General features: G+C 33.6%; 2 protein-coding genes and 2 non-coding genes across 6 annotated transcripts; 2 read left to right on the top strand and 2 right to left on the bottom strand.

Annotated features, from left to right (window-relative positions):
- Window positions 1-6,814: 6,814 nt before the first annotated feature.
- Window positions 6,815-6,972, top strand: LOC112763362 (U1 spliceosomal RNA). The gene has a single exon (XR_003182863.1). It is a non-coding gene; the product is annotated as a U1 spliceosomal RNA (small nuclear RNA).
- Window positions 6,973-9,427: 2,455 nt separating this feature from the next.
- LOC112763216 (U1 spliceosomal RNA) lies at window positions 9,428-9,588 on the top strand. Its single transcript, XR_003182841.1, has one exon. It is a non-coding gene; the product is annotated as a U1 spliceosomal RNA (small nuclear RNA).
- A 465-nt stretch (window positions 9,589-10,053) lies between these two features.
- Window positions 10,054-10,404, bottom strand: LOC140176551 (uncharacterized). The gene has a single exon (XM_072208075.1). The coding sequence runs from the start codon at window positions 10,402-10,404 to the stop codon at window positions 10,054-10,056; it is 351 nt and encodes a 116-aa protein (XP_072064176.1).
- Window positions 10,405-14,768: 4,364 nt separating this feature from the next.
- LOC112736967 (phosphopantothenate--cysteine ligase 2) lies at window positions 14,769-18,375 on the bottom strand. Of its 3 annotated transcripts, none has more exons than XM_072214787.1 (10): window positions 18,183-18,375; window positions 17,398-17,545; window positions 17,107-17,230; window positions 16,942-16,986; window positions 16,779-16,864; window positions 16,252-16,304; window positions 16,080-16,139; window positions 15,728-15,829; window positions 15,219-15,338; window positions 14,769-15,136 (listed from the first exon to the last, which is right to left on the bottom strand). In XM_072214787.1, the coding sequence occupies exons 2-10, from the start codon at window positions 17,543-17,545 to the stop codon at window positions 14,891-14,893; spliced, it is 984 nt and encodes a 327-aa protein (XP_072070888.1). In that variant the 5' UTR covers window positions 18,183-18,375; the 3' UTR covers window positions 14,769-14,890. The 3 variants fall into 3 exon arrangements, with proteins under 3 accessions (XP_072070888.1, XP_025642463.1, XP_025642471.1); XM_025786678.3 differs by lacking the exon at window positions 18,183-18,375 and adding an exon at window positions 17,679-17,884; XM_025786686.3 differs by lacking the exon at window positions 18,183-18,375 and adding an exon at window positions 17,736-17,867.
- Window positions 18,376-27,774: the final 9,399 nt, after the last annotated feature.

Raw genomic sequence — 27,774 nt, 5'->3', positions numbered from 1 at the left:
GAGATCAAATATAGCAGTAAGAGTGCTTGAAGTGCCTTTACGTCAGCTCTAAGATGGCGGTTGGATGTACCTCTAAGGGATTCTGATGCCTAAATCAGTGAGAGTTTAAATTGATTTATGTAAGAATTGGGTTGAAAAATATTTGAGTTTGCTGGAATATTTATAAGAAAAATGATAACTTAGTCATCTGAATTAATGATCTTATCTGAAGTGATTTCTTTCCTTATTGCATGGGAAGTTATTTCACGTTGCGTAGTTATCAGTATTAAATTATTATGAAAAAATTGTATAATTAAAACTAAAATCTTAAAAATATTTACCAAAAGTATTTGTATTTAAAAAATATGTAAAAAAAATATAATTAAAAGTAGCGCATTAAAAAATAATGAGAATTTTGAATTTATAACAAAAAAAAAAACTAGTGAAGGAATTAATTTTGTGCATGACATTCAATTTTAAGGACTAAAATGAGTTACTTAATGCAAATTCAGAGACCAATTTAGTGCATTTACAATAATGACATAGTGAATGATATGTGGACAATAATGACATAGTGAATGACATGTGAATGCATAATATTACAACACAAGCTGACACATGGCCAAATAGTATTGTGACACATGACACAATCATCTATGTCAGTATGTCACGTGTCACTAATCAACCTGTTATCATATCATTACACGTGGTTAAACTATGAAGTTACACGTATTACTAATGATCTAGGTCATCAAGCTACATCAGCACACCATTAACAAAAAATAGATTAGAGACTAATGTGATGTATTTTTAACAATTTCAATAATATAATTAGTGTAATTAAAATTTCAAAAATAATTTTAATACATAACATAAATCTCAAAAATTATTTTAAAACTTAACTTGCTCAATATTTTAACATTTTGCATACCATGAAACTGTTCCTTAGTATAATTATTATTATCCATAGTGATTACAATTTATTTTTCTATTGGACTCACCAAAGTATTTTAATATTTTTCATACAATGAAACTGTTTAATATGGGTGGGTAAGTAAAACAGCTTCAACTAGATCCAGAACGCTATTTATTTTGTCTAAAGAAATTGTCACCATCAACAAACTCAATAATAATTAACTTATTAATATTTATTTAATATTTCTTTATATCCCATAGGACTCAAAAGTTATGCATTCTAATTAAAAAGTTATCGAACTTCAAATCTAATAATACCTGAAACTAAAAATTTGAAAAAACTATCACAAAATCGACTCTTTTTCAAGTTAAATTTTTTTAAAGAATACAAAAACTATTTTTGTATACGGAAATAACACAAGTGTTGGTATTTTAATAAAAAAAAATGTTTGAAATCAGTATACAGTGTTTATGGCTCCATTTTCTTGAGACTACAGTATGCTAGTTCTTGGGATTTGATTTCTTGAGAGACTCTAAATCAATTGTTAAATGGTATTATTATTGAAAAACTTATGATGGAAAAAAGACACGTTATACTGATGTGCCACATCGGAAAATATACCTTTAAGAATGTTGTGATGTAATATAAAAAGAAGAGTAAAGTAATTTTTTTTATTTTTAATGTTTGGGATAAGTTACAAAGTTATCCATAATATTTCAATGGTCCTATTTAAGTCTCTAACGTTTTAAAATTGACTCAATATTGTCTTGCTGTTAGGGATCCGTTAACAGAATTGGCGGCGGATAAAATTGAGACGATTGTATCGAAATATATTTTATTTTTATCCTTCAATAATATCAATTTTTTACTGTACATAATTTTTTAATCACATCTAAATAAATTACAGTTAATCACATTACTTTCATTCTAAATAAATTATTTTTTTATAATTTTACTCTTAAAGTAATGTAATTTTTTTATAAATAAATAAATTTTACACTTTCATTCTAAATAATGTAATTTTATTTTCATTACTTAATCACATTACTTATTTTTTTTTATAATTTTACACTTTCATTCTAAATAAATTAATTTTTTTTATTATTTTACACTTAAAGTAATGTAATTTTTTTATAAATAAACAAATTTTATACTTTCATTCTAAATAATGTAATTTTACTTTCATTAGTTAATCATATTACTTATAATTTTTTTATAATTTTACACTTTCATTCTAATCACATTACATTATTTATTTAGAATGAGAGTGTAAAGTTTATTTATTTATAAAAAAATTACATTATTTAAGTATAAAATTATAAAAAATAAATTTATTTAGAATGAAAGTAATGTGACTAAGTGTAATTTACTTAAATGTGATTAAAAAATAATTGAATACTATGTGCAGTAAAAAAATTAATATTATTGAAAGATAAAATTAAAATTTATTTCTATGTATCATTTTTGTCCCCAACGTTTTCGTCCTATTTAAGTCCCAAACGTTTCAAAATCGTCTCAATTTTGTCCCGCCGTCAATTCTGTTAACGGATCCATAACGGCAGGACAACATTGAGTCAATTTTGAAACGTTAGGAACTTAAATAGGACGATTGAAACGTTAGAGACAACTTTAGAACTTACACCAAACATTAGGAACAAAAACGATACTTTACTGTAAAAAGAAAAGCATGACATTATTTCCAATATACTTAAATGGGATCAATGGTGATCAACAAGGCCATAGCGACCTCTATTGCATTTGGTAGAGTGTTGTCTTAACGTCTACCTAAGTGGTGGAGCTTATGTCACAATTTGTGACAACAACAGAGGTTTATGTTCACGCAGCTTCTACTATACTAGTTTTTTTTTTGTGGCTTTCTACTAAATTAGTTAATTAATTGAATTTGAAATGTGTTAAATATGATTTTGATTGAGTATTATCATAAGTATAACCTCAAAGGCATGACAATATTTCCAATATACTTGGATGGGTTAATGGGTGATCAACAAGGCCATAACGACCTCCATTGCATTTGGGTCTACCTAAGTGGTGAAGTTTATGTCATAATTTGTGCCAACAGCAGAGGTCTGTGTACTTGTAGCCTCTACTAAACTAATTTTTTTTGTGTCTCTCTACTAAACTAGTTAATTAAATATTATCGAATTTAGAAGGTGTTAAATATGATTTTGATTGAGTATTAGCATAAGTATAACCCCAAAAGGCTTCATGAGCTATTTGTGTTAGATCAATGATGATAATATCTCTGTTTGCAACTTCAAAGCTCTATTTAATTATATATTCTTCAATTACACAATAACTATTTTGTCCTTATAATTATTATCTTTATTATTTGATTACAATAAACTTTTATAAGACACTTTTGGTTATATATCATTTAGGGTTAAGTACTTTTTTCGTCCCTAAGGTTTAAGGTGAAAATTAAAATCATCCCCAACCTTTCTTTCTTATTAAAATCATCTCAACATTACAAAATTTATAAAATATTAAAATCGTCCTTTTTTTACCTCAATTTTAATTTTTTTAGCCAAATTACCCTTAACAAATAATAAAAATAATACTAAATAATAAAAACAAAAACAAAAACCCACCCCCACGCCCACGCCCACCCCACCCGGATATCTCTTCCCTGTTCTCTTCCCATTCCATTCTTCTTCCCCAAAACCCCAAATCTTCTTCCCTCCTTAAACCAAAAATCCTCCACACCCTTACCATTAACAACAGTAATAACCAAAAATTCTCCACTCACAAACTATGCACTAAAATAAAAATTGCAAATCTCTTGTTTTTATTATTACAAGCAAGCTTTTCATCAATACCACTAGTACATATATCTTGGTAATGAGAATCACATAACAAATATATAAAATATAAAATAGACCACAATGCAAGAATAAATTGAACTCGCTTTATTTAAGTTAATTCATGTTGAAGATATAATAAGGTAAGAATTTGATAATCACGGAGAAGACCAGAATGAGCGAATCATTGGGAAAATAGCAAACTTCATGAGACCATTGTTGCAATGGAAGCCATTTTTCTCATCGCAAGCAAAGCAGTAAGGCTGCCACTTGTTCAACACGGACTTGAATCCTTCTCCTCCTCCTTGCGTTACTTTAGCCACCCTCTTCGCCTTCTTAATGTCGCAATTCATGAAGCTCCACAAATTCAAAAACAGGTACACGCTGTGTTGGAAAGGGTTCGTCGCATTTGGAGCTTCATACTTGAATATTGCATCCACTCACACCCACAACCAACTTTGCTTTAAAATCACAAGAAGAAGGTGGAAAAGGAGGCAGAGACGGAGATGGTACGGTGGTGGAAAGAGAGAGAAGAAGAATTGGGGTTGTGGTTGGGAAGGGGGTTCCAAAGAGAGGGGTAGGAAGAAGGGGATGGGAGTCCAGAAACTTAAGAGATACGGAGACGGGGTGGGAGTTTGGGGGGGTTGTTGTTTTGTTTTTATTTTTATTATTATTTTTATTAATTATTAAGGGTAATTTGGTCAAGATAATAAATTGAAGTAGAAAAAGGACAATTTTATAACGTTTTGTAATATTGAGGATGATTTTAATAAGAAAAAAAGATCGGAGACGATTTTGATTTTCACCTCAAACCTTAGGGACGAAAAAATTACTTATCCCCATGATTTAAGTAATATTTGATATTAGGTCTTTATGTCAATAATAATTAGTGTACATCAATTGCTGAGTTTAGAATTTATGATAATAATCTAAAAATAAATTTGATGTTATTAATTAGGGCAAGTTACCAAAATAAATTGTTTGAAAACCAATATTACCGAAATACAACTTTTAAACATTACATATGCAAATGCAACTTTCATAGATCTATAGAAACCGTGAGAGGGTATAGCGGTTTACGTTATAACACACCAAAGAAGAAACCGCGGCACCCCTCCAGCAGTTTCTTCATGAATTCCTAAATTGCATAAACCACGGTAGGGGTATAGCGGTATATGCAATTGTCATTATTCTCTTTCTACCACTCTACTGTTTTATATGGAAAAATATTCTAGGAGATACGTGCATCTGCCAATTTTATATAGAAGCAACAATCATTCATCGGAGTTATTTTTGTCACTGTCTTCCTGGTATATCTAATACTCTTCATCAATTCCTATCTCATGTGCTTTGTTATTATCATTTTCATTAGAGGGAAAGATAACAAAAAGCTCCTGTAAATGAGTTCTTGAAAGATTCTATATGCTGAGATCTAATCATTATAAAGGAACTCAAAAGTGCCCACAACATCTCCACACATATATATTAAACATGACATTAGAAGAAAATGGTAGTGCACTATGATTTATCTTTCGTATTAAATCAGTGCCAGGCAATAACCAATAATGAGAGTTGAGTATTAAACATGAAAAATTAGAGTTTACATATAAAAGGATACTAGAATGAGGCGGCAGAGGTATTTCACAATCTCCAACCTACAACAAGAGTCAACAACACAAATTAAAAGTCAAAAGCCATTGATAATATAACCTATTGAGAAACACTTAAAAATCACAGAGTATAAATAACAATTACCAGATCAAATTTTGCATAAGCATCCCATTCTTCATCATTATTATTAGTCTCAGCTGCTGCCATTTCTTCATCATCAACATTGTCAGCCTCACCTTTCTTTTCCAAACCTATATGTTCCACACAAAAATTTATAATAACTTCTCTTAAAAAATATCAATAATTTCTCAATCAAACTGAAGAGTTTGTGGCAATTTACTGTAGTCTATTTTCATTTTTTCAAACTTTGCAGTGGCAGATTTGAATGAATTCTCTACACCAGGCTTTGGGAATACTAATAGGAACCTCATCATGATACGTTGTCTAATATAATTGAGCATGTTTTATGTAAACCATCCAGTTGCAAACTGTGAAATTAGCATGTTAGATGCAACTCAAATAATTAATTTGAATGAGTTTTATTGTCGTCCAATCAAACGTTTGTGTCTATAAAAACTTTTAAGATAATAAGTTCCTACCGCGGTTTATGCAGTTTAGGAATTCGTGAAGAATCCGCTGGAAGGGTGCCGTGGTTTCTTCTTTGGTGTGTTATAATGTAAACCGCTATACTTCCTCTCATGGTTTACGTATATTACCTAATCCGCTATTCCTCTCTCGCGGTTTCTATAGATTTATGAAAGTTGCATTTGCGTCTTCAATGTATAAAAGTTGTATTTCGATAACATTGATTTACAAACAATTTATTTTGATAACTTGCCCTATTAATTATGTGAGTGTACAATGAAAAGTGTTAATTTATAGGTTAAGGATACAATTTAATCGTCATTATGAAATAAACCTAATATAACTAACTTTGAAGGTATTTGTTAATTAGGAAAAACAATATGTACTTGAATTGGATTGTCACTAAAGTATATAAAAATGTCCGTTAGTGAACTGTGGAACTATGAAAATATGACCTAAGATAAGAATAGATAAATAAATAAATTAATGTATCCTAATGAAAAAAAATTGTAATCTAAAATATGCTTTTTAAGTATTTGATTTGATCAATGCAAGACTCCGCATATTCTAATTCTTTTTTCTCCTGGTACAAATATGAACATCTAAAATAATAAATATGATATCATTTGATAAGTTTTGAAAAAAATTGTTCTCTTTATTATTCAAATACTTCGTTTTTGTAATTTTGTTTTTCTTATCTTCTGGCTTTTGAATATGTTGTCATTCTTAGAATGTGAATTTTCTTTTTCACATTCTATTACCGAGAATCACTTCAACTAGAGACTAATAACCAACTATTTATTGGGTTCATTGAATGAAATATTCTAGTTCCACATCGAGAGCATGAGGCAAAAGGCAATATGTCTGGCATTGAAGTCCCACATCGAGTGAAGAAGAGTGTGAGAAGTCTACAAGACGTTATAAAAAACGAACAAGAAGACCCATGACCTAGGCTGGTGACTTTCATTGCACTTTGGAAGGGTGCTCGCCTAAGGTCTACCCAAGTGGTGGAGCCTACGTCATAATTTGTGGTAGTGTGGACCTGCGTTCGCGCGGTCCCTATCTAAATTGAGTTTAATGTGAATGATAAAATTATTTTTTACATTAAATTTCCATTATTTGAATTTCAATTTTTTTTCATTCAATGAAATAACATTTTTTTTCTTTTCTTTTCATGTAGGAGTTAATAGATTTATGTAGATTTATAGTTACCCGTAATGATTCCAATTTTTTTTCATTGAACTCCTAAAGTATTTCAACATTTCACATACAATGAAATAATTTAATGGGTTTTATTTTATCTCAAGAGATTGTCACCATTAGCAATGGTAATTGACAAATACAAATTCAATGATAATTAACTTATTAATATTTTTTTATACTCGAGATTCCAAGGGTTATATATTCTTTTTTTAGATTGTTAGTTTGCCACTCGACTCGAAAGGGAGAGTAAAAATTTACATGGACTATCAATCTGTCTCCTTTAACATTATCATCAAAGATGAACTAAGATCCAACCGTACAACTAAAACATCACAAAAGTTTCTTAGAAATTATTTCTTCTCATGCTCAAAATTATCGTCGAACTCTATAATTGTTGTTGCTACAAGATCGATTACACCCATTTAGCCGGATTGCTATCAGCCGTAAGCTCCCATTGTCTTTTCATTTTGAATTCTTCTATATTCCAAGGTCAAGTTCTTGAACATCTCTTTATTAGATATCATTTTATTTTTCAAGAATATTTGCTCCCAATCAGTCTCATTCTTACCTTTAATCCACTCAACCACACATCTATTTTCTAATACTATTTTTATTTCCTCTTCTTTCAAATTCATTTCTTCCAAAAAAATTGGATTGTCATAATTATTCCTTTCAAAACAGCATCCCCTTTTATCTTTTCTAGTATGACATCCCTCATGAAGCATATCAATTTTCCGTTTTTTGTTGTTAAATATTCGTCTGCAAAAAAAAAAAAAAAAAAAAAAAAAAAAAAAAAACCATTCAAATCTCGACTATAATTATATAATACCACCAAATCCATTCTTTTTCACATCCTTTAGGTTCTATTTGTGCACTACCAATTCTCCTTTTCTTATTCTCAACATATCATAGGTTTATTTACAATAATTTGTATTTGTTCCCAAGTACTCTCTCATGTGATAATATTATTCTTAAACACCCTCTGATTCCTACAATTCCAAATAGACCACAAATTAAAATAGCAAAAAATATAATAATTTATTTTTTTCCTTCATACATGTTATCTCCTAATTTAACCAATTTTCAAATTAAAATTTTAATTTAGATGGACCAACCCAATTAACACTATCCCAACTTTAAGTCATCCACCATAAATAGAAACAAAATTTGCACTGTAAAATTACTGGACCTCTAATTTATTAATACCTGAGACTAGAGGGTTGAAAAAACTATTATAAAATAGAATTTCTCTTGCATTACATTTTCTAAAGAGTACATAAACTATTTTTGTATACATAACAATACAAATATTGATATTTTAATCATAAAAAAAGTTTGAAATTTGCCTATAGAATTTATGGTTCCACATTCTTTGAATTATGGTAAATTATGCTAATTCTGGGAATTTAATTGCTAGAAAAACTCTGAATCAGTTGTTGAATGGCATTTGTTTTTTCAATTGGTTCAAAATTCTGGACTCTATTGAGAAGCAAAAAAGCAATAAATTCTTACAAAATATCACAAATATCAATTCTCCAACTAGAATTACAAGCAAAACAAAATACTCTTCATACGAAAACTAACACCTAGATAAAAGTTCTTCAAAACGATACCATCTAAACGGCTTAGTCAAGAAGATATCTATATATCAAAAAACACAACATCAAATAACATCCAAGAAACACACCATGGTCTTCTATCAATATCACTTGAATTTGCTACACTAGAAGCTATGACTCATTTTCTCAGCATGAATTCTCACACATACTTATTTATATAACCCACTCTCTCCTACTTCCCAAAATACCAACAAAAAATAGAGAGAGATCACTGCTATGGGTTTAGTATCACTAACATGACTAGAAACAGTTCTCTTCCTTTCTCTAGGCCTTGTTTTTATGCTAACTTTCTTTGGAGCTTTTCTTTTATATATAGTTGCCCTCTGAAGTTGTTTCAAAGTTGTTTCCTCATCACTGCAATACATTATCAGTTGAGATTTAATTTTTCAAATCTTGATTGTTTCTTTTTATATCTTCTGGTTTATTGTTACTTTTATTCTCATACCAGTAATTTACTTCGTTCTTCAGCCTTGTCAGGTTTTTTTTAATTCTTTTTGTTGGTTTTTTCTTCTTTTGTTACTTTCTTTTTCTTTTTCTTACATGTGTAGCTGATCCTTTTTTGTTTGAAATTTCTCTTGCTCTTTTGTTTATGGATGGAAAGAAGACGCACTGTACTGATGTATCACATCGGAGAAATATGCCTTTGAGAATGTTGCAATGCAATATAAAATGAAAGGCATGACGGCAATTACAATATACTTACCTGGACGAGGTCGATGGGTGATCAAAAAGGCCCATGGCCTAGGGTAGCGACCTCCATTGCACTTGGGAGGGGTGCTATCCTAAGGTCTACCCAAGTGGTAGAGTTTACGTCATAATTTGTGACAGCAGAGGCCTGCGTTCGCGCAGCCTCTACTAAACTAGTTAATCAAAATATTTTGTTTTTCAATTTTTGTGTTGCTGGTGGCTTCAAACTCATTTTATTTTTGTTAACTAGTTTGGTTTGAATTTAAAATTGTGATTTTGAATTTTGAGGATTATCAAAATATAACCCCAAAGGTCCATGAACTACTTGTGTTTGTTTAATTCATTTCAACATAAACACAGTTTATGGATCATATGTTGGACAAGTAACTACATACCTATAGATCAAAGATGATAATATCTTGGTTTGCAACTTTACAGGCCTATTTAATTATATATTCTTCAATTGTTCAATAACTATTTTGTTATTATAATTATTAACTTGATAAAAAAAAACTGCTTTATAATTTATATCTCCGTTGAATAAGTCTTTTATAAGACACTTGGTTATACATGGTTTAAATAATATTTTTTTTATTAACAGAACGCCAGGGTCAAGGTCCAAAACAAAATTCAATTACGCTGGTAACACTCTCACACTCTTCCTTCTATCAGCAAGACTAGGTATTAGGAAAGGAGGTGGAGCTGCAAAACAGAGAAGGCCGGTTGGGATTGCCTGAGCTTGCTTTGTCAGTGCATCTGTACAGAAATTAGCTTCACAAAATACGTGCTTAAAAGACACATAAATCATTTTGCTGCGGAGATCCTCAATGGCCCTAATAAGAGAAAGCGTATGGTAGTGGCTACTAGATGACCCATCAATTAGTTTTAAAGCACAAGAAGAATCAGTCTTTATCTGTAATTTGTTGATTCTCAGCTCCACTACTAGCTTCATCCCAGTATAGATGGCCCAAATTTCTGCGAACATTATGGTAACTAGGGTTGGAAGTGAGTCGAGTTGAGCCGAGCTAAACCAAGCTCAAGCTCGGCTCACAAAAATTGAGCTCGGCTCACGACTTGGCTCATTAATAATCGAGTCTATTTCTTAAGCTCAAGCTCGGCTCATTGAAAGCTCACGAGCTAGCTCAAATAATAGAAACATAAATACATAATTTATAATTCTATATCAATAAATTATAACTTATATATTTTATAAAATATTTAAAAAGATCAATTTTATATATTGTTATCTATCATTAAATTATAAATTTTTATTTAAGTCCTACATCAAAATTATATGTAAAAACTAAATATAAAATTTTAAATAATTAAGATCATTAATATATATATATATATATATATATATATATATATATATATATATATATATATATATATATAATCGAGTCAACTCACCAGCTAATGAGCTGAGCTTATCCAAACTCAAGTTCGACTCATTTAATTTATGAGATTAATTCCAAGCTCAAACTTGGCTCACTAGCTCACGAGCTTAGCTTATCGAGCTATTAACGAGTCGAGCTCGAGCTAGCTCATGAGCTGACTTGACTCACTTCCAACCCTAATGGTGACTCTTCCAATCTTTGATATATGGTCTTTATGTCAATAATAATAACTAGTGTATATCAATTGCGATTTTAGAATTCATTAATTTAAAAATAAATTTGATATTCAGATGTTATTATGTCAATATACAATAAAAATTATTTATTTATAGGCCAACCATATAATTTAATCATAATTATGTAATTAATCTAACATCAAACTAAGTAACATAAAATTAATAGGAGATGATAATATCACTCCTAAATTGATAACGTCACTTTCTTTTAATTTTACTTTTTTCCTTTTTCCAAAACTATCTACAATTTTTATAGAGATATTTCCTTAACTTAAGTTACTTGAGTTTGCAACTTATTAAAAATTAACATGACGAAATAAAAAAAATTATAATAGTATGTAAATAAAATTCTCAAATATTTTGGAATCATTACATAAAATTGGAGTGTAAATAAAATTGTGAAAAAAAAAGTATAGACAAAATTACAGGAATTTAAAACGTACCAGGATACTATTGAGAGCAGACAAAACTGTTGAAACTCAAATTGGTCTTTTAGTTTGGGTTTAATTCTGTTTCGGTTTCTAAAGTTTAAAGTGTTTTATTTGAATTCAAAAAAGTTTCATTTAACTTCAATGTAGTCCTACTATAAAATTAATGTTAAATAATTAATATCACCGTTCTACCAAATCTTAATGTCCTTTCCTGGATAAGAGATACAAACTTGAGAGGCACAGATCAATAACAAATACATCACTACAAACCACTGGCCTTGGTTCAAACACATGGAGAACATTATCGAGAACTCACTTTCCATAAAAAAGTTCGTCAGTGACGACGAGGACAAAATCACTGTCACTTCTATCGCGAAGAACTCTCCTCGACAACTAAAGAATTTAGTTATATAAGTTTTTTCCTTTGAAATTACTTCTGTCAGACATATTGGTTCTTTTATCGCTAAAAGATTTATCCGATCGATAATAAATACAGGCAGATTATCCTAGGATCCTAACAACACATCAAGCTGCTCAAGGATTGCTGGCTTTGGGACAATACTTGCAAAGACTTCATTCTCTCAGGGTTTTTTTTGGCTTCTCGTCCATCTCAACCTCTCTAGATGCTTCTCATTTCAATATTTCATTGCATACAATGACTCAAGTTGTGCAAAGTCCTTTCCATATCTTTTTATCTATCACTGTCTTTGGATCAATCTATAGAGTGACATTGATAGATGAACGAGAATAATATCTGTATATATTATTATGAAACAATAATATTTGAAAAACAAAATAAATTAGCTAAAACTGTCAAAATTTATTTTATTTAGTATTTATTAATTATTACTAAAACTAATAAATATTAAATAAGGTATGTTTAAATTGTTAGCACTTATTTTTTATTATCTTCTTAGCATTATCGATTATGAAATATGGACAAAATTAAAATTTAAGAATCATGTGGCAATGTCATTGATCATGACTTTTGTAAAAGTATAAAAAAAAAGCTTAGTTGTATCTTTGATTTTGTAAAATTGTTCACCGTAAAATCTTTAAAACAAAAGTATGCAAGTAAATACATAAGATAATTAATTTGTTCTAAAAAGAATCAAACAGTCACATCTTTTTACAGAGGATGGTGGACGAGAGTGTGGATGATGGTGAGAAGACAGAAAACAATATAGGATTTGAAAAAAAAAATATTCTAAAGTGAAGTAGTGGTTAAAATGATAAGTTGAGAGCCTAATCATCTTGAATTAAAATAATAGGACTCTGATATGATAAAAATTATGAATTCAACCGTGATTAATATTTAAACAAATGTTACACACATTTATATATAATTATTGCATTATTTAATTAAGTTTTAATATGTATTTTGTATTTTATATGTGTTCTATATGAGTGATTGATTTGATAACTAAATTTAGTGTAAAGTAGTTGTTAATCCTAGAAGTACAGTTCCACTGTGCTTGTACTGTTTTCTAAGATGAAAATGTCTGAATACATATAGTAACTCTACTTCACTATTCCAGTCTATGATGGTAGAGGAACCCTTGAGGAAGGCGAAACAGCAGAAGCTAGGTTTATTACTTTGCTGTGTACAGGACATTGAGATAGGGACACAAAATTGTATTTGATAGATGAGATATGGACAAAGATACTATATTCAGAGACACTGAATTAGTATATTTTGTACTCATCCTAACAGGAAAGACACAGAGACACTAATAAATGATATAATTTATTTTTTATTTCTTATTTTATTATTGTTGTTAATTTTTTATAATTATACTTTTTTATTATTATATTTTTTTTCTCAAATTTTTTGGATGAAAAAAATGAGAATAAATTAGATTTTCATAATTTGTTCTAGTTTATCACCAAATAGAATACAAGATCACAAAATTTTGTATCTCTATCATTTGTGTCTTGTTCTCAACGTCTTGTCTTTGTCCTATTATCAAAAACAAACGCCCAAACTGCATATGAATTGAGCGAAGACAGTATGATATGGATAACCGAGTCAACCCTATGAAGTTAATATCTTTTATGCATCTGACTATCTTCGCAGTTGATTCTAGTTACTTGTTAAGTTTTATCTTTCACAGAGGAACTTCAGTATATTTAACTCTTGTTTTTCTAACTTTTTACATTTTTGGAACATGTTGTGTGCATTGTCTTTTAATTTCTATACTTCAAAGGTTGGTGGGTAAAACTATGTCTACAATTGATACAGTTTGAGTGTTTGACATACAAAGTGTTCGCATATTGATATATTAAATTGCCTTATTCCTCGATCTTACAATCCTATAGCAAAGTAGGACATGCTATCAATTTCTTCCCTTTGTATAAGCGTGCCAGATTGAGTTACTTAATCACTTCCAGGTTTGAGTGAATTTTAAAGAATACAGGGCATAAATTAAGTCAAAACGAGAGTTATTTTGAATAGAAGGAAGTAGTTTTTCACCCTAAAATAGAATGTGTGTTTTGAAATGGCAACAGTATAGCATGCCTTTTTTTTTTATGTGACTGAAATAGTTTGTAAAATCTTAGATGGATCCTGATGAGGCAAAGAAGATTCTAGCTAGAGAGAAGGCAGCTACTGCTAAGAATTTCTCCAATACCCTTAAAAGGCACACACTTGTTCTCAAGAAAAGAGATTTGATGAGAAGAAAGGCTGAGCAAGATCAAGATAAACCTTATCAGCCAGCTCTTGGAAGCAGAAGGTCTTAAATCAGACAGTGATGAATGAAAATGGGACATAATTCCCACTTATCAATAGCTAATATTTTATTCAATACCATAATGTTTCCTCCCCAAATCTAATTCATTTTTAATGATATTATTATACGAAATATAGGTGTACAGTATAGATGAATGAGATTTTACTTTCCCAATTGTAGCACTTAATTACTTTGATAGGCAATCCTAGACATCCTGTATGTATATGTAGTTATGGTAATTGTTATCTTAAAAAATTATGAATTATTGACTTTTCTTTCTTTCCTCCATCAATCAATGATTGAGATGTATCATGTACTATACTTTAAACAAGCTAAATCCAATATGGTTAATGCGTTATTTGGTCCCAGTATGCATAATTGCATATCCAAAACACGTTAATGGTTAAATATTCAAAAAAAGTAGAAAATTTGTAACCTTGATACAGTACATTAAAATTTAAACTTCTTATTTCTCCTATTGAAACTATCTCCTTTTTAACACCCTTTATTTCTATTTTCTCTTCCTTTATTTACTAAAACCACAATCTCAATATATCTATATTGTGTAATCCTTCTTTTCATTTATTCATGGTTTTATTACATACAACGAGAGTTGTCTTGCCATGGAATTGCAACAAGGAGAAGAAGTCGAAAAGATCAGACTCAAAAAGTGATTCACCTCATTCTGTTCGAATCCTCAATGTAAGCTGAATGTCTCTGAGAAAGAAGCTTAATGAGGGGATTCTCTACATCATCATCAGCCTTACTCTTATCTCGTTGAACCGTAATCTTGTTGTCAATGGTGACAACCACCACTTGCTCCTTTCGCGTGGAGAGCTCGTTCGCAACAACAGCATGCATACTGTACTTCTCGAGAGCACCCCGCGCCTTATTTAGAAGAATGTTCGAATCTGTCTCTAACTGTTAACCAGGGAGGAAAGGTAAGTCTATTACAATATTACTCCAAAAAATTATAAAGACTAAATATCCAACCCATCAATACCTTGAAAGATATGCAAAAAGCAAGGGGTGCCCAATCTTTCCTAAGCACTGATAGCATCTTTGGCACAGGAACAAGTTTCACATCCAAGATGTGAGATCCAGATTGAATTTTATGTTCTACCTGCATAGGATAAATATATAGCAAGTAGATATTACCAAGTCAAATATATTTTATGAATTGAGGTGTTTTAATTTCAAGATCCTAGCTTTGCAGAGCAATTTTCACGATGATCATCAATCTCAAAATAACCCTTAAATAGTTCCGATGATTCAATAAATGTTTTTCTGCTTATACTTTTCAGTTTTCACAATCTAAGCAGGACTAATTAAGTTATGCAGTGTTATCTGTATGCTAATTCTCTAAATAATAACTAACTCTAGCGCAGATGTTGAATTGACATGGTTAATATTCTTGTATCTTAACATATTACAAAATCATTCAAGCCAGAATTGAAGTTAATAAGGCATGAAACTTTCATGGAAAGAAGAACCAAGATATCAATTTTATACCATGTCCTTCCAAGGAACATAAAAGTCAGATACTGCAGCAGCAAGATAGAACATTGCACGTGGGCCAATATCCTTCATTGGCTTTGAAATTATTTGCAGCATCTACAAAATAAAAAACATATTTATCAATGATCAATTTGTGCCAAGATATATAATTATTAAGCACTTAAAGTTAAGCTACAAAATAACAAGTGTCTTTAGCAATCTGATGAACCCATGGAAATGAGAAATAAACAAATTATTGCGGCCAAACACCAAAACAGGAAGAAACTATATACACCATGTAACAGATTGCGCTGCATTTTTACATGAAATTAATACAAAGAAAATACAGTGATGGAGTGAAGCTAACCTGAAGATACTCAAATATAGTGCTGAAAGGAAGCTTTAACAGGAGACCACTATCCACTGCCTGCAATAGTATGATATCGCAGTAAGGCTATACTTATTAACAAAGACAAAATGGAATTAGATGGGAAAAAAAAAAGACGATGAAATGACAAAATCTTAGCTACAGATCATACAGCATGATGATCCACGATAGCGGTCTTCACTGCTTTAGAATAAGCCTCACGGACTGAAGTATATAACAGCATTCAGCAAAATGCAGAAAGCCCATATGTTTGAATAAAACAACAAAATAAGAAGAAATGAAGTGGGCATGCAAAATAACATCATTACAAGATATCCAATTAAGTATCATTTTGAGTGGTCTTCATCTAAGGACAAGATTAAAAAGCAAAGAAAATTGCATTATATGATGAAATTATATATGTGATGGAATTTTGTCAGCTTTTAGTGAATCAAGATAAAAATTAAGAATCTTCTAGAGGAAGAAGAGGGAAAAAAAAATCTTACAAGCCACCTAACATCATTGTTTCATACAACTAACGACCTACATGATCAAGTCTTTCATTTCAGTTTATCCCAATTTTAGGTGCAAATTCTAATGTGAAGCATTGCTAGTAGAGTTATTGGTATCATTTTATTTATATTCTTTTCCTTCCCTTTTTTAATTGTACAAGAAGAGGATGAAGCAGAAACCAAAGACCTTGAATGTTTAATCCTTCGGTCGCCTCAAAGCATTCAAGTAAGGGATCATCAGGAAGGGATCTACAGAATGGCTGAAAACTTCCTCTGAACAAGAGTTACAGGTAAGTAAGCAACAACACACAAAAAACAAACATAAAAGAAGGATACACAGAAAAATTCACCTCCGGTACAAGAAGATCACAGCATATCCCGCCTTCAGAAAATACCTACACTCAACATAACCAGCAACATAGTATTCATTCCCCTCCAAGAGATCACCAAACAAATATCCAAGAAAAAATTTCATTGACAAGAACAAGAACAAGAGCAAGTGCAAGAACAAATACTCAGTGGATGTGGCTCCCCTATGACCTGAACTAAAGTTGTCAACATAGCGAACGCACCGCTGCTCCAATGGAGCAGTGGTGCCACCAGAAGTCACACAAACAATTCTCTTACCTATCCCATTTTCTGTGAAGGCAACAACAACAACAACAAAAATCCACCACACATTATGCAGGGCAAGCATAAAAAAAAAACACAAAAGGAGAAACGCCAATAAAAGAAAGCATAATTTTTAATGGTCTAGAACACAATACAATACTATACAAAAGAGTGTCACTGTCACAATCACTTGCCTGAAGATAAAGAATTCAGCTGAATGAAGTGATTCAATTTCTGAATGATGTCATTCCTATTCTGGAGAGGTGGAGCAGAATCAAAGAACGCTTTGACTTGTGAATCAAGGGTTTGCTCAGTATCTTGGGATCCATTTGGTGCATCCATCTGAAACAATTACACCCACAATGTCATTTATCATTCAAACCCTTTGAGATAAAGCAGAAGGAATTGGAAAAGTAAAATATATAACCAAAAAAAAAAATCAATTTTTTCGGGTGCTCAGGATAGCATATCTCACCTTGAAGGAAAGACTTTCAGATTAATTAGTTAGTTAGGGAGAAGAATCAGAACTTACTGTTGTATGTTTATGAAGCGATTGGGTTCAAGTTTTATATAATCCAAAATTTCAGGAAGAAATAGTTTTGATTAATAGCCGACAATTGGCCCATGAAGATTAAGATTAATTAACGCGGTGTTTGGAAAGCAAAGGAATTAGATTCTCTCAAGAAATCCGAACCCGACCCTAAATTATGACTGGGTTCATTTCCTAGACCCATACCCGACCTCTCACCCGATAATATCCAATCAGTTCGGACCAATTTTAAACCGGGTCATTGAACCAGAAATTGAAAGATGAATAGATGATGAACGCAGCAGTCAGCACATGGATAAAACATTAAACAACGCTGCAAAAAAAATTAAAAATAAAAATCCCTCCATTTAATGGAAAATTGGAAATGATTCAGTGATATCAACTATCAGCAAAATCTTGCTCAAGGGTATGCAGATTGGAGACAGTTACCACATTTTAACTCTCGTAACAAACTTCACGCGCTCTGTTCTGCTGTTGGAGGAGCCGGTATGCTTTATTACCGTCTGTTGCTCTGAGACACGTGATGATGATGAAGATAAGTACCAAGTGCAGGTGGCTTGCTCTGGGATCCGGCTGGTGGGGAAGTCCTTATTTGCTCTCTTCGGTCCGCGTCGGGTGACCCAAACATTTACGTTGGTCTGATCGAAATAATAAACTGGATAAGCTCTTTAGGTTTCGGGTCTGATCCGATCTCAATAAACCCGGGTCAAACTTTGACCCAATGTGATCGGGTCCGAACCAGTTCTTCAAGCAGGCTGGATTTTGTGCAGTCCTAATTAGTTAAAAAATGTTTTATTATTAAAAATTAGTTACTAAATTAATTATTATATATTTATGTATATTAATATATATTTTTAAATTAAATAACTAATTGTTAAAATAATTAAATCTATTATAATAAATAATTAAATTTAAAATAAATAATTAATTCAATTTATTGTATTAGTATAATAAAAAAATTATAAAATATTAGTCATGGTTGAAGTTTTCGCTTTTAATTTCTTGCTTTGTTGCACTTTAGTTGTTGAAATCTAGCCTTGATTTTGACTAACTAAACTACTAATTAATTAGCCGGATTGTTAGATTTAGATGTCGGATGTTAGATACATACACCCATTCAAGTTCCTGATCTCCAAACACGCTTCCACCATTAATTATTTATCAATAGCTTTGGTTTTATGTATGGATCAAAACAGAAATAGTGTTTGAAATGTTATGTATATATAAAAAATCAATCATTATATATTTGTGAAGTAAATTATTAAAATATATTTTAAAATTTATATCTTTAACAAAAGAAAACTTTAAAATATACTAATGATAAATAAATTTTTAAAAAATTTAAAAACGCAATAAAAAAATAAATATTAAATATAAAAATCTTAAAAAGACTTTAAATATCAGATTTTGAAGTAAATTTTTGTAATTATTACTAAAAAATAAAATATTTTTATTTTTGAACTTTGGTCATTTGTGTCAAGTATTTTTTTAATTATTGTGAATGATCACATATTTTTGAAAAATAAAAAAATTAAAAATTAAATTTTGTCTGAATTTTTTGCTAATTTTTTAAATATTTATTTAAATATTATTACAAAAATTTAGATTAAATAAATAAATTATTTGTTAAATACAAAAAAAATTTTGTCACTTAAAAAATTATATTTATTAATTATTTTTATTACATTCTAAAATTATTTATGAGTTGTTGTGTCAGTAGCTAAATTTTTCAAGTAATAAATTGATAGTTTTTTTTTTCTATATTTATGTGTAAATGTATATTATTTAATTTATTTTAATGTGTATTTTATATTTAGATATATACTTTATATAAATAATTGATTTGATAATTGATTTTTTATATAGCCTAACATAATTATTATATATAACATGAAAAAATATTATGTTTGTTCATAATATTAGAATAAGTGGAAAACTTATATCTAACATACATTTGTAACATCTTACTTTCCATCATAGTTAATTTATAACTTTTGGTTAAAAACTTAAAATTCTAATTTTCTTTCCTCTTTTGTCTCTATTTTTTCACCAACAACATAACACCTAAAAAAAACCACATAAAACTTGGATATATCGAAAGAAAATTCGAATTGAGACCAAAATATATAAATATAGCTAAAATACAATATTATAAATATAAATAGAACAATCAAAATATTAAGAATAAATTTAAATTTATTTTAAACATTAAAAAATATATTTTTTCATATAACATATATATATAAGTCTTCTACACAAATATTCTTTTATTATACATACCATCTTAACATGAGTATTTTTTTAATAATTAATGTATATTTTCCTTCTTTAATTAAGAATAATTTAAATGTATAATTAATTAATAATAATAACTTCTGCAGATATAAAAAATATTTTATGTATAAATAGTATATTTTTATACTTTTATACATGCATGTAACAAAAAAATTAATAACTTGGATAATTTTTAAGTTGATAAAATAAGAAATTGAAAGTGTAATCACCTTGGAATTAGAATAATAACATGTATAATAATAAAAATTATAAATTTAATAGTAATTAATTTTTATTTTATTCTTTTATAATTCCTTTTTATGTAAAAAGATATTTCTTTGAAGAAGTCACCTAGAATTGAGGCCTCTCACCTGCAAGAGGGAGAGAAAGAAAAATGAAGATTGCCAAAGCAAAATTACAAAAATGACATTAATAGGATGGTGATGAATATATAGCTCATATTTGTTGGGATGGCGGTGGTTACTTCCTCATATTAAAGATGAACCAACTTTGTTAGCAATTAGCGATGATGTCACCTTAGGTATTTTCATCTTAGTTGTGAATTTTTCAATTTCTTATTTCTCTTTTGGTTTCTTGCCGCTTTCAATTTGTCATTTTATCTTATATCAACAATAATATAACATACACAGAATTTATTCACATAGGAAAAAATGTGTATAACTATGGAATATACCTTTAATATTTTATCAAATATTATATAAATATTATTACTGTAAGGATATTAGGATAGTTACTGTTACGGTAGGTAACCGGAGATTAATAGAATGGATGGCGTTGGCTGGTCCAAATGTATGAAGGAGGAGGGCTCCGAATGGGTCTGCAACTCAGGAGGCTCCGTCCGACTTGTTTGTATGAGGAGAGGGGGGTGGTACCTGCAAAGACACTCCGATGCTTAAGTTAGCAAGAGTGTGAGCAGGTCTAGAGAGTATTGGACTTAGAGATACCTGAGGGGTGTCAGTGTATTTATAGTGGTGAGCCAATAACCACCGTTGGAGTAGTGCCATATCTTTAGGGTGTTAACCGTCCCATTATCTTAGGGAGGTTAAGATATGGCTTGATGAAGCGGTTAGAGAGATTTTAGGGGCGGTTACTCATTTGAATGAGTGTTTATCTGCCAGCTAATCTCGTGCCCGACTTCTTTAGGACAAATCGTAGTCAACACCGACTTCTTGATACTAGGTCGGTGCGTAGTAAGGCTCAATCCTCTGGACTAAGCCTTTCTTTTGGACCTGGGCCTTTAATATTGGGCCAGGGTATGAACAGTGCCCCTACTTGAGCCCAAGATCTCTTTAGGGCTAGGGTTCAAGTATTTAACTCGGGTTCGTAGCCGACTTTCTTGGAGGAAACACGGGTTTTTAAACCGACGTGGTTTTCGCGACCTTTTGTTTCTGACAGTTACGTCTATTCAAGCGTCATGTCCGTTAGGGATGCACTTAGGGATTGATGACTTTGGTAACGGTGCACTCTCATTAATGACTGCTCCGTTTTTACCATTATGCCCCTTAGCATGTTTATAAATACTTTCCCTCTCTTTCATTTTTCCGTTTCTGCAATCTTTCAAATTTCTTCTTTCTTCGTTCGTGCTGCATTCTTGCGTTTGGAGACTTCTGCTTCTTCCAACCTTCACTTTCAGATAAAGGTTAGCTTTTCTTCTTTCATGACATGCTTTGTGTTTGCATGCTTTTATTTTGTGGGTAGATAGGTTGGTTTGTAGATTTTGGCTTCGTATCTCCTCCCTTTAGAGACCGTGTTTTTTATTTTCTTTTCTTTTTTCTTTTTATAGGTTTTTGTCACCTTTTATAAGAAAAAAGAAATGGCTTCCGTAGATGTTCTTTCTCAGTTGGTTGATGTCACAGTCCTAGGGGAGGAACCCTTGGTCGATGCTGAGTTTATTACTCATCTTCGTACTCACCACAGGATTTGTACTTCGGAGGAGGACGAGCCAAAATATGAGTTGGTAATCCCGGGTCCGGAAGACCGGGTTTGTTTTGGGAAGGCCAATGAGGCGGCCCCTCATTTTTTCTTTATGTATGAATGTATGATCACCCGTTTGGGTGTTTTTCTTCCTTTTTCGGACTTTGAGATATCTGTTCTGCACCACTGTCGAGTTGCCCCTACCCAACTTCACCCCAATTCTTGGGGTTTTCTGAAAATTTATCAATTTATTAGTCACGCTTTGGACTTTCCGACCTCTTTGAGGATTTTCTTCTTTCTTTTTCATATGACTAAGCCCTTTAGTGGGCTAAATAACAAGCAGCAATGGGTGTCTTTCCGAGCCATTCAAGGTCGGAGAATTTTCACCCTTTTTGACGAATCATTCCACGACTTCAAAAATTATTTTTTCAAAGTGCAAGCTGTAGAGGGTCACCACCCATTTTTTCTGGATGAGAGTTCTTCCCCTCGCTTCCCCCTCTATTGGTTGGAGGCCTCCCCTTGTGAGAAGTATGGTCTGGATGACCTGGACGAGGTGGAGGCAGCCATTGTGGGGTTTTTCCGAGAAGTGTGGGGGAGGGCCCCATACTTGGACACTAGGAAATTCCTCCAGGGATCACCGACCTTTGTTCGGTCGCAACTAGGTAGTATATGCATTTCTTATTTCCGACTTGTATCTGCCGACTTTAAAGTTTGCCGACTTACAATTTTTGCTAATTGTTTCTTTTGCAGACATGGCAAGGAAGAATGCTCAGGAATCTTACCAGAGAGTTCAGGAGGCTAAAGCGAAGTCCCGGGCCAAGGCTGGTGGTGCCAGGGAGATCATCTCTCCTCCTCCTCCTCCTCCTCCTCAGAACGTGGGGACTCCCTCTCAGCCCATTGTGATTTCTTCTTCAACCTTATCTCGGCCACTCCCCTCCGCCCGACTTCTTCCTGAGCCAGAGAAGAAGAAGCGCAAGACTTTAGAGTCTGGCTCTTCTTTTGATGGTGGGGTTAAGGCGGATGCTCTTGCATTCGTCCGAAAGAACATCTAACCTCATATAAGTATGGATGATGCTTCTGTTCGAAACCACCTCACCATTCTGGCTGAGGAGAGTTTTAGGGCGGCGGGTGTTTGTGGCAAGCTTTTGGATATTTTTGAGAAGACTCCTCTCAGCTCTTTGGGGGTAACCTCGAAGGTTGAGGAGCTGGAGGGGAGGCTTCTTTCTTACCAGGAGCATGAGAGGGAGTTGAAGGTGGAGGTCGCCAAGCTGAGGGCGGAGAGAAATAACCTTCGGGAGAAGGAGAGCAAGTTGCGGGCCCAATGCAACATGGAGGCAAGTTTGAGGAAGACAGCACAGGAGAGCTATCAGAGTTTATTTCAAGATCTTGTGTCTATGAAGAAGGATTTGCTGAATTCTCGGAATGCGTACGCCGAGTTGGAGGACTCTATCGCTGATGGGGCCGAGGAGTCTTGGAGGATTTTCCTGGAGCAAGTCAGAGTTATCGCTCCCGACTTGGATCTTTCTCCTTTACATCCTGATAAAGTTGTTATTGATGGTGCTATCGTGGATCCTCCTGTCCCCGTAATCGTTTCCGAGTCAGAATTGAAGACTCGGGGGCAGAGGATCATTGAGTCCCCTCCTTGCTCTAAGGACGCTCCGAGTTCTTCAGTTGTTCCTCCGACTTCCTCTTCATCTCCTGTGGATGCCTCTCTTCCCTGTCCTGGTGGCGCTCCTCCTGATTCTGGTAGTGGTGATCCGTCTACTCCTCTGCAGAAATAATTTTTTATGGCTATATGGGGACTCGGCCTGTGAGTCCCCCCTTTTTTAAATTCTTTATATGTTTGTTTGGTGACGTTTGAACAATTTCGTTTGGCCTTTTAAGGCCGTAAATAAAATATTTCAGCAAGTGCCCTTTTTGAATAAGGGTTTTTAAATTAACAAAATAAATACCCTTTTTTGGATAAGGGTTTAAGTTACCTTATGCGTGTATGCTTTTCTGATTTTGACTTTTTAAAGCCCCCTTGATCTTTTCCAAAAACCTTTCCTATTGGCTCGTCTGTTTTTCCGAGCCTTTCTGTTTAAGGACTTTTAGACAGCCTTTAAACTTTTTCCTAGGTTTTTCAATCTCTTTTTTGTTATTCCTTACACCCAACCATTTTTATTGAGTTTTTATGACTTAGGTTATTTTTGCGATGCGTTTTTCTTCTGCTCGGCTCTTCACTCCGACTTTTGAGTTGAAGTGTTTTCGAGCTTTTCTACTCGGAGATTTGTTTCGACTTGCGAGTCGAGTTGTTTTCGAGTTGTTTACGATCGACTTATATAACCTCTTTACACCGACTTGTACCTCGTCGTTTTATCCTGACGACCATCTAGGTCGGTTCATGGGATTTTCACGTTTTGTCGAGCTTAAGTCGGCGCGTTTCGTAGAAAGACTTAGAAAAATAGAAAGGAGTTTGTAAGAGATATTATAGATAAAAAAGATCTTTATTAATTGGGGAGGTACCTTCTTGCTACTAAGGGTTTTAATAGCCTATTTTCCCTTAGCCTCTACTATGATGCCTCGTTAAAAACCCTTCTCCAGAAAAAACCCTTTAATTTTGGGAAAAAATCATGAAGTTGGGAAAAGAGTACATCAGGGAGTAGAGTTCGCTTTTAACTGTAGTACCTTTTCATATTACAAGCATGCCACGACCTTGGTAACTCAGTGTCGTTCAGGTCGGTTACTTTATAATAACCTTTTCCTAAAACTTCATTGACTTTGTATGGTCCCTTCCAATTTGCGGCGAGCTTTCCTTCTCCTGATTTGTTGACTCCAATGTCGTTTCTGGCAAATGTTCTTCGAATGACTTTTTTGTTGTACCTTGTAGTCATCCTTTGTTTCAATGCTGCTTCTCTTATCTGGGCATCTTCTCGGACTTCGGGGAGCAAGTCGAGCTCCTCTTTGTGTCCCCGTATATTTCCGACCTCGTCATGGAGAATTACCCTTGGGCTTTGCTCATTGATTTCTATTGGTATCATGGCTTCTACGCCATAAACTAGTCGGAAAGGTGTTTCTCCCGTGGCGGATTGGGGGGTTGTCCTGTAAGCCCATAGCACTTGAGGGAGCTCTTCAGCCCAAGCTCCTTTTGCTTCCTGCAATCTCTTCTTTAGCCCTGCCAGTATGACTTTGTTGGCTGCCTCGGCTTGCCCATTGGCTTGTGGGTGCTCCACCGAGGTGAACTGATGTTTGATTTTCATACTGGCTACTAAGCTTCTGAAGGTAGCGTCGGTGAATTGGGTTCCATTATCTGTAGTAATGGAGTAAGGTATCCCATATCTTGTGATGATATTTTTGTAGAGGAACCTTCGACTTCTTTGAGTGGTGATGGTGGCCAATGGTTCTGCTTCTATCCACTTTGTGAAGTAATCTATTCCCACGATCAGGTATTTGACTTGTCCTGGCGCTTGGGGAAAAGGGCCTAACAAATCCATTCCCCATTTTGCAAAAGGCCATGGAGAAGTGATACTGATGAGCTCTTCTGGTGGAGCCACGTGGAAATTTGCATGCATCTGGCATGGTTGACACTTTTTCACAAATTCTGTGGCATCTTTCTGCAAGGTCGGCCAGTAGAATCCAGCTCGGATTATTTTTCTGGCTAGTGACCTTGCTCCGAGATGGTTTCCGCAGATCCCACTGTGTACTTCCTCCAATACCTCGGGGGTTCTTGAGGTTGGTACACACTTTAACAATGGTGTCGATATCCCCCTTCTGTAGAGGACATTTCTCACCAAGGTGTAGTGTTGTGCTTCCCTTCGGATCTTTTTAGCTTCTTTCTCCTCTTTAGGGAGGATGTCGAATTTCATGTATTCGACTAAGGGGTTCATCCATCCGAGGTTTAGACCGGCTACCTCAAGTACTTCTTGTTTGTCTTCTATTTTTGCTACTGAGGGTTCTTGGAGGGTTTCTTGAATCAGGCTTCTGTTGTTCCCTCCTGGTTTGGTACTTGCTAACTTGGACAGGGCGTCTGCTCTACTGTTTAAATCCCGAGTTATGTGTTTAACCTCGGTTTCTTCAAAATGCCCAAGGTGTTCCAGAGTTTTGTCCAAGTACCTCTTCATGTTTGGGTCCTTTGCCTGATACTCTCGACTTATTTGGGAGGTCACCACCTGTGAGTCGCTGTATATCATCACCTTTGTAGCACCGACTTCTTCTGCCAATTTCAATCCGGCAATTAAGGCTTCATATTCTGCCTGATTATTTGAAGCTGGGAATTCAAATTTTAGGGAAACCTCTATCTGGGTTCCTCTTTCATCTACCAATATTATGCCTGTGCCGCTTCCTATTTTATTGGAGGATCCGTCTACATAGAGTTCCCATGTAGTCGGTTTTTCCTCCTGATCCCCTGCATATTCTGCAACGAAGTCGGCGAGGCACTGGGCTTTAATTGCTGTCCGAGTTTCATATCTTAAGTCGAACTCGGAGAGCTCTATTGCCCATTGAACCATTCTCCCTGCAACATCCGTCTTTTGGAGGATTTGCTTCATGGGTTGGTTCGTACGGACTCTTATTGTGTGAGCCTGAAAGTAAGGTCGTAGCCTTCATGAGGCTATTACTAAAGAGTATGCAAACTTCTCTAGTTTGTGGTACCTTAGCTCAGGGCCCTGTAGGACTTTACTGATGAAATAAACTGGATGTTGTCCGACCTCGTCTTCTTTTATTAGTGCTGATGAAACAGCTTTGTCCGCTACGGATAAGTATAGGACGAGGTCTTTTCCAGATACTGGTCGGGTCAGAATAGGAGGTTGGCTTAAAAACTTAATGAACTCTTGGAACGCCTCCTCGCATTCCGGAGTCCATTTAAACTGGCATCCCTTTCTCAATAAGGAGAACAGAGGAAGGGACTTTAGTGCCGATCCTGCCAAAAATCTGGAGAGGGCTGCAAGTCGGCCATTGAGCTGCTGGACTTCTCTCACACAAGTCGGACTTTTCATTTCTAGGATGGCTCTACACTTATCGGGATTAGCTTCAATCCCTCTTTGTGTTAGCATAAACCCTAGAAACTTTCCTGCCTCTACTGCGAAGGCACACTTTGCGGGATTTAGTCTCATCCCGTGCAGCCTTATGGTGTCAAAGACTTGCGAGAGGTCTGACAAGAGGTCGACTTCCTTCTTGGTCTTTACCAGCATGTCGTCGACGTATACTTCCATTAGGGTCCCTAGGTGAAGGGAAAACACTTTATTCATCAACCTTTGATATGTGGCTCCTGCATTCTTCAATCCGAATGGCATGACCACGTAGCAGAAATTAGCTCTGGGTGTGATGAATGATGTTTTCTCCTGGTCTGACTCATACATCGGGATTTGATTATATCCCGAGTAGGCGTCCATGAATGATAAGTATTGGTACCCCTAGCTGGAATCCACTAGGGTATCAATACTTGGTAGGGGATAAGGGTCCTTGGGACATGCCTTATTTAAGTCGGTATAGTCGACACACATTCTCCATTTGCCATTCTGTTTTTTGACTAGCACTACATTGGCTAGCCATGTTGGGTACTTGACTTCTCTGATGAAGCCGGCTTCCAGGAGCGCCTGTACTTGCTCTTCTACTATTAGGGCTCGTTCTGGACCGAGCTTGCGTCTTCTTTGTTGTACAGGTCGGGATCCTGGATAAACCGAGAGCTTGTGGGACATGAGTTCTGGGTCAATCCCTAGCATGTCAAAGGCCTTCCAGGCGAAGATGTCGGAATTATCTCTTAGGAGCTTGGTCAATTTTTGCTTTAGGGTTTCCCCCAGGTTGGCTCCTATATGAGTATTTTTCCCTTCCTCTT

This window comes from Arachis hypogaea, chromosome 2 (genome assembly GCF_003086295.3).
Source record: "Arachis hypogaea cultivar Tifrunner chromosome 2, arahy.Tifrunner.gnm2.J5K5, whole genome shotgun sequence".
In the NCBI taxonomy this organism is placed as follows: Eukaryota; Viridiplantae; Streptophyta; class Magnoliopsida; order Fabales; family Fabaceae; genus Arachis; species Arachis hypogaea.
Note: the sequence above shows the minus strand (reverse complement) of the source record. Positions and strands in the feature narration are given on the sequence as shown.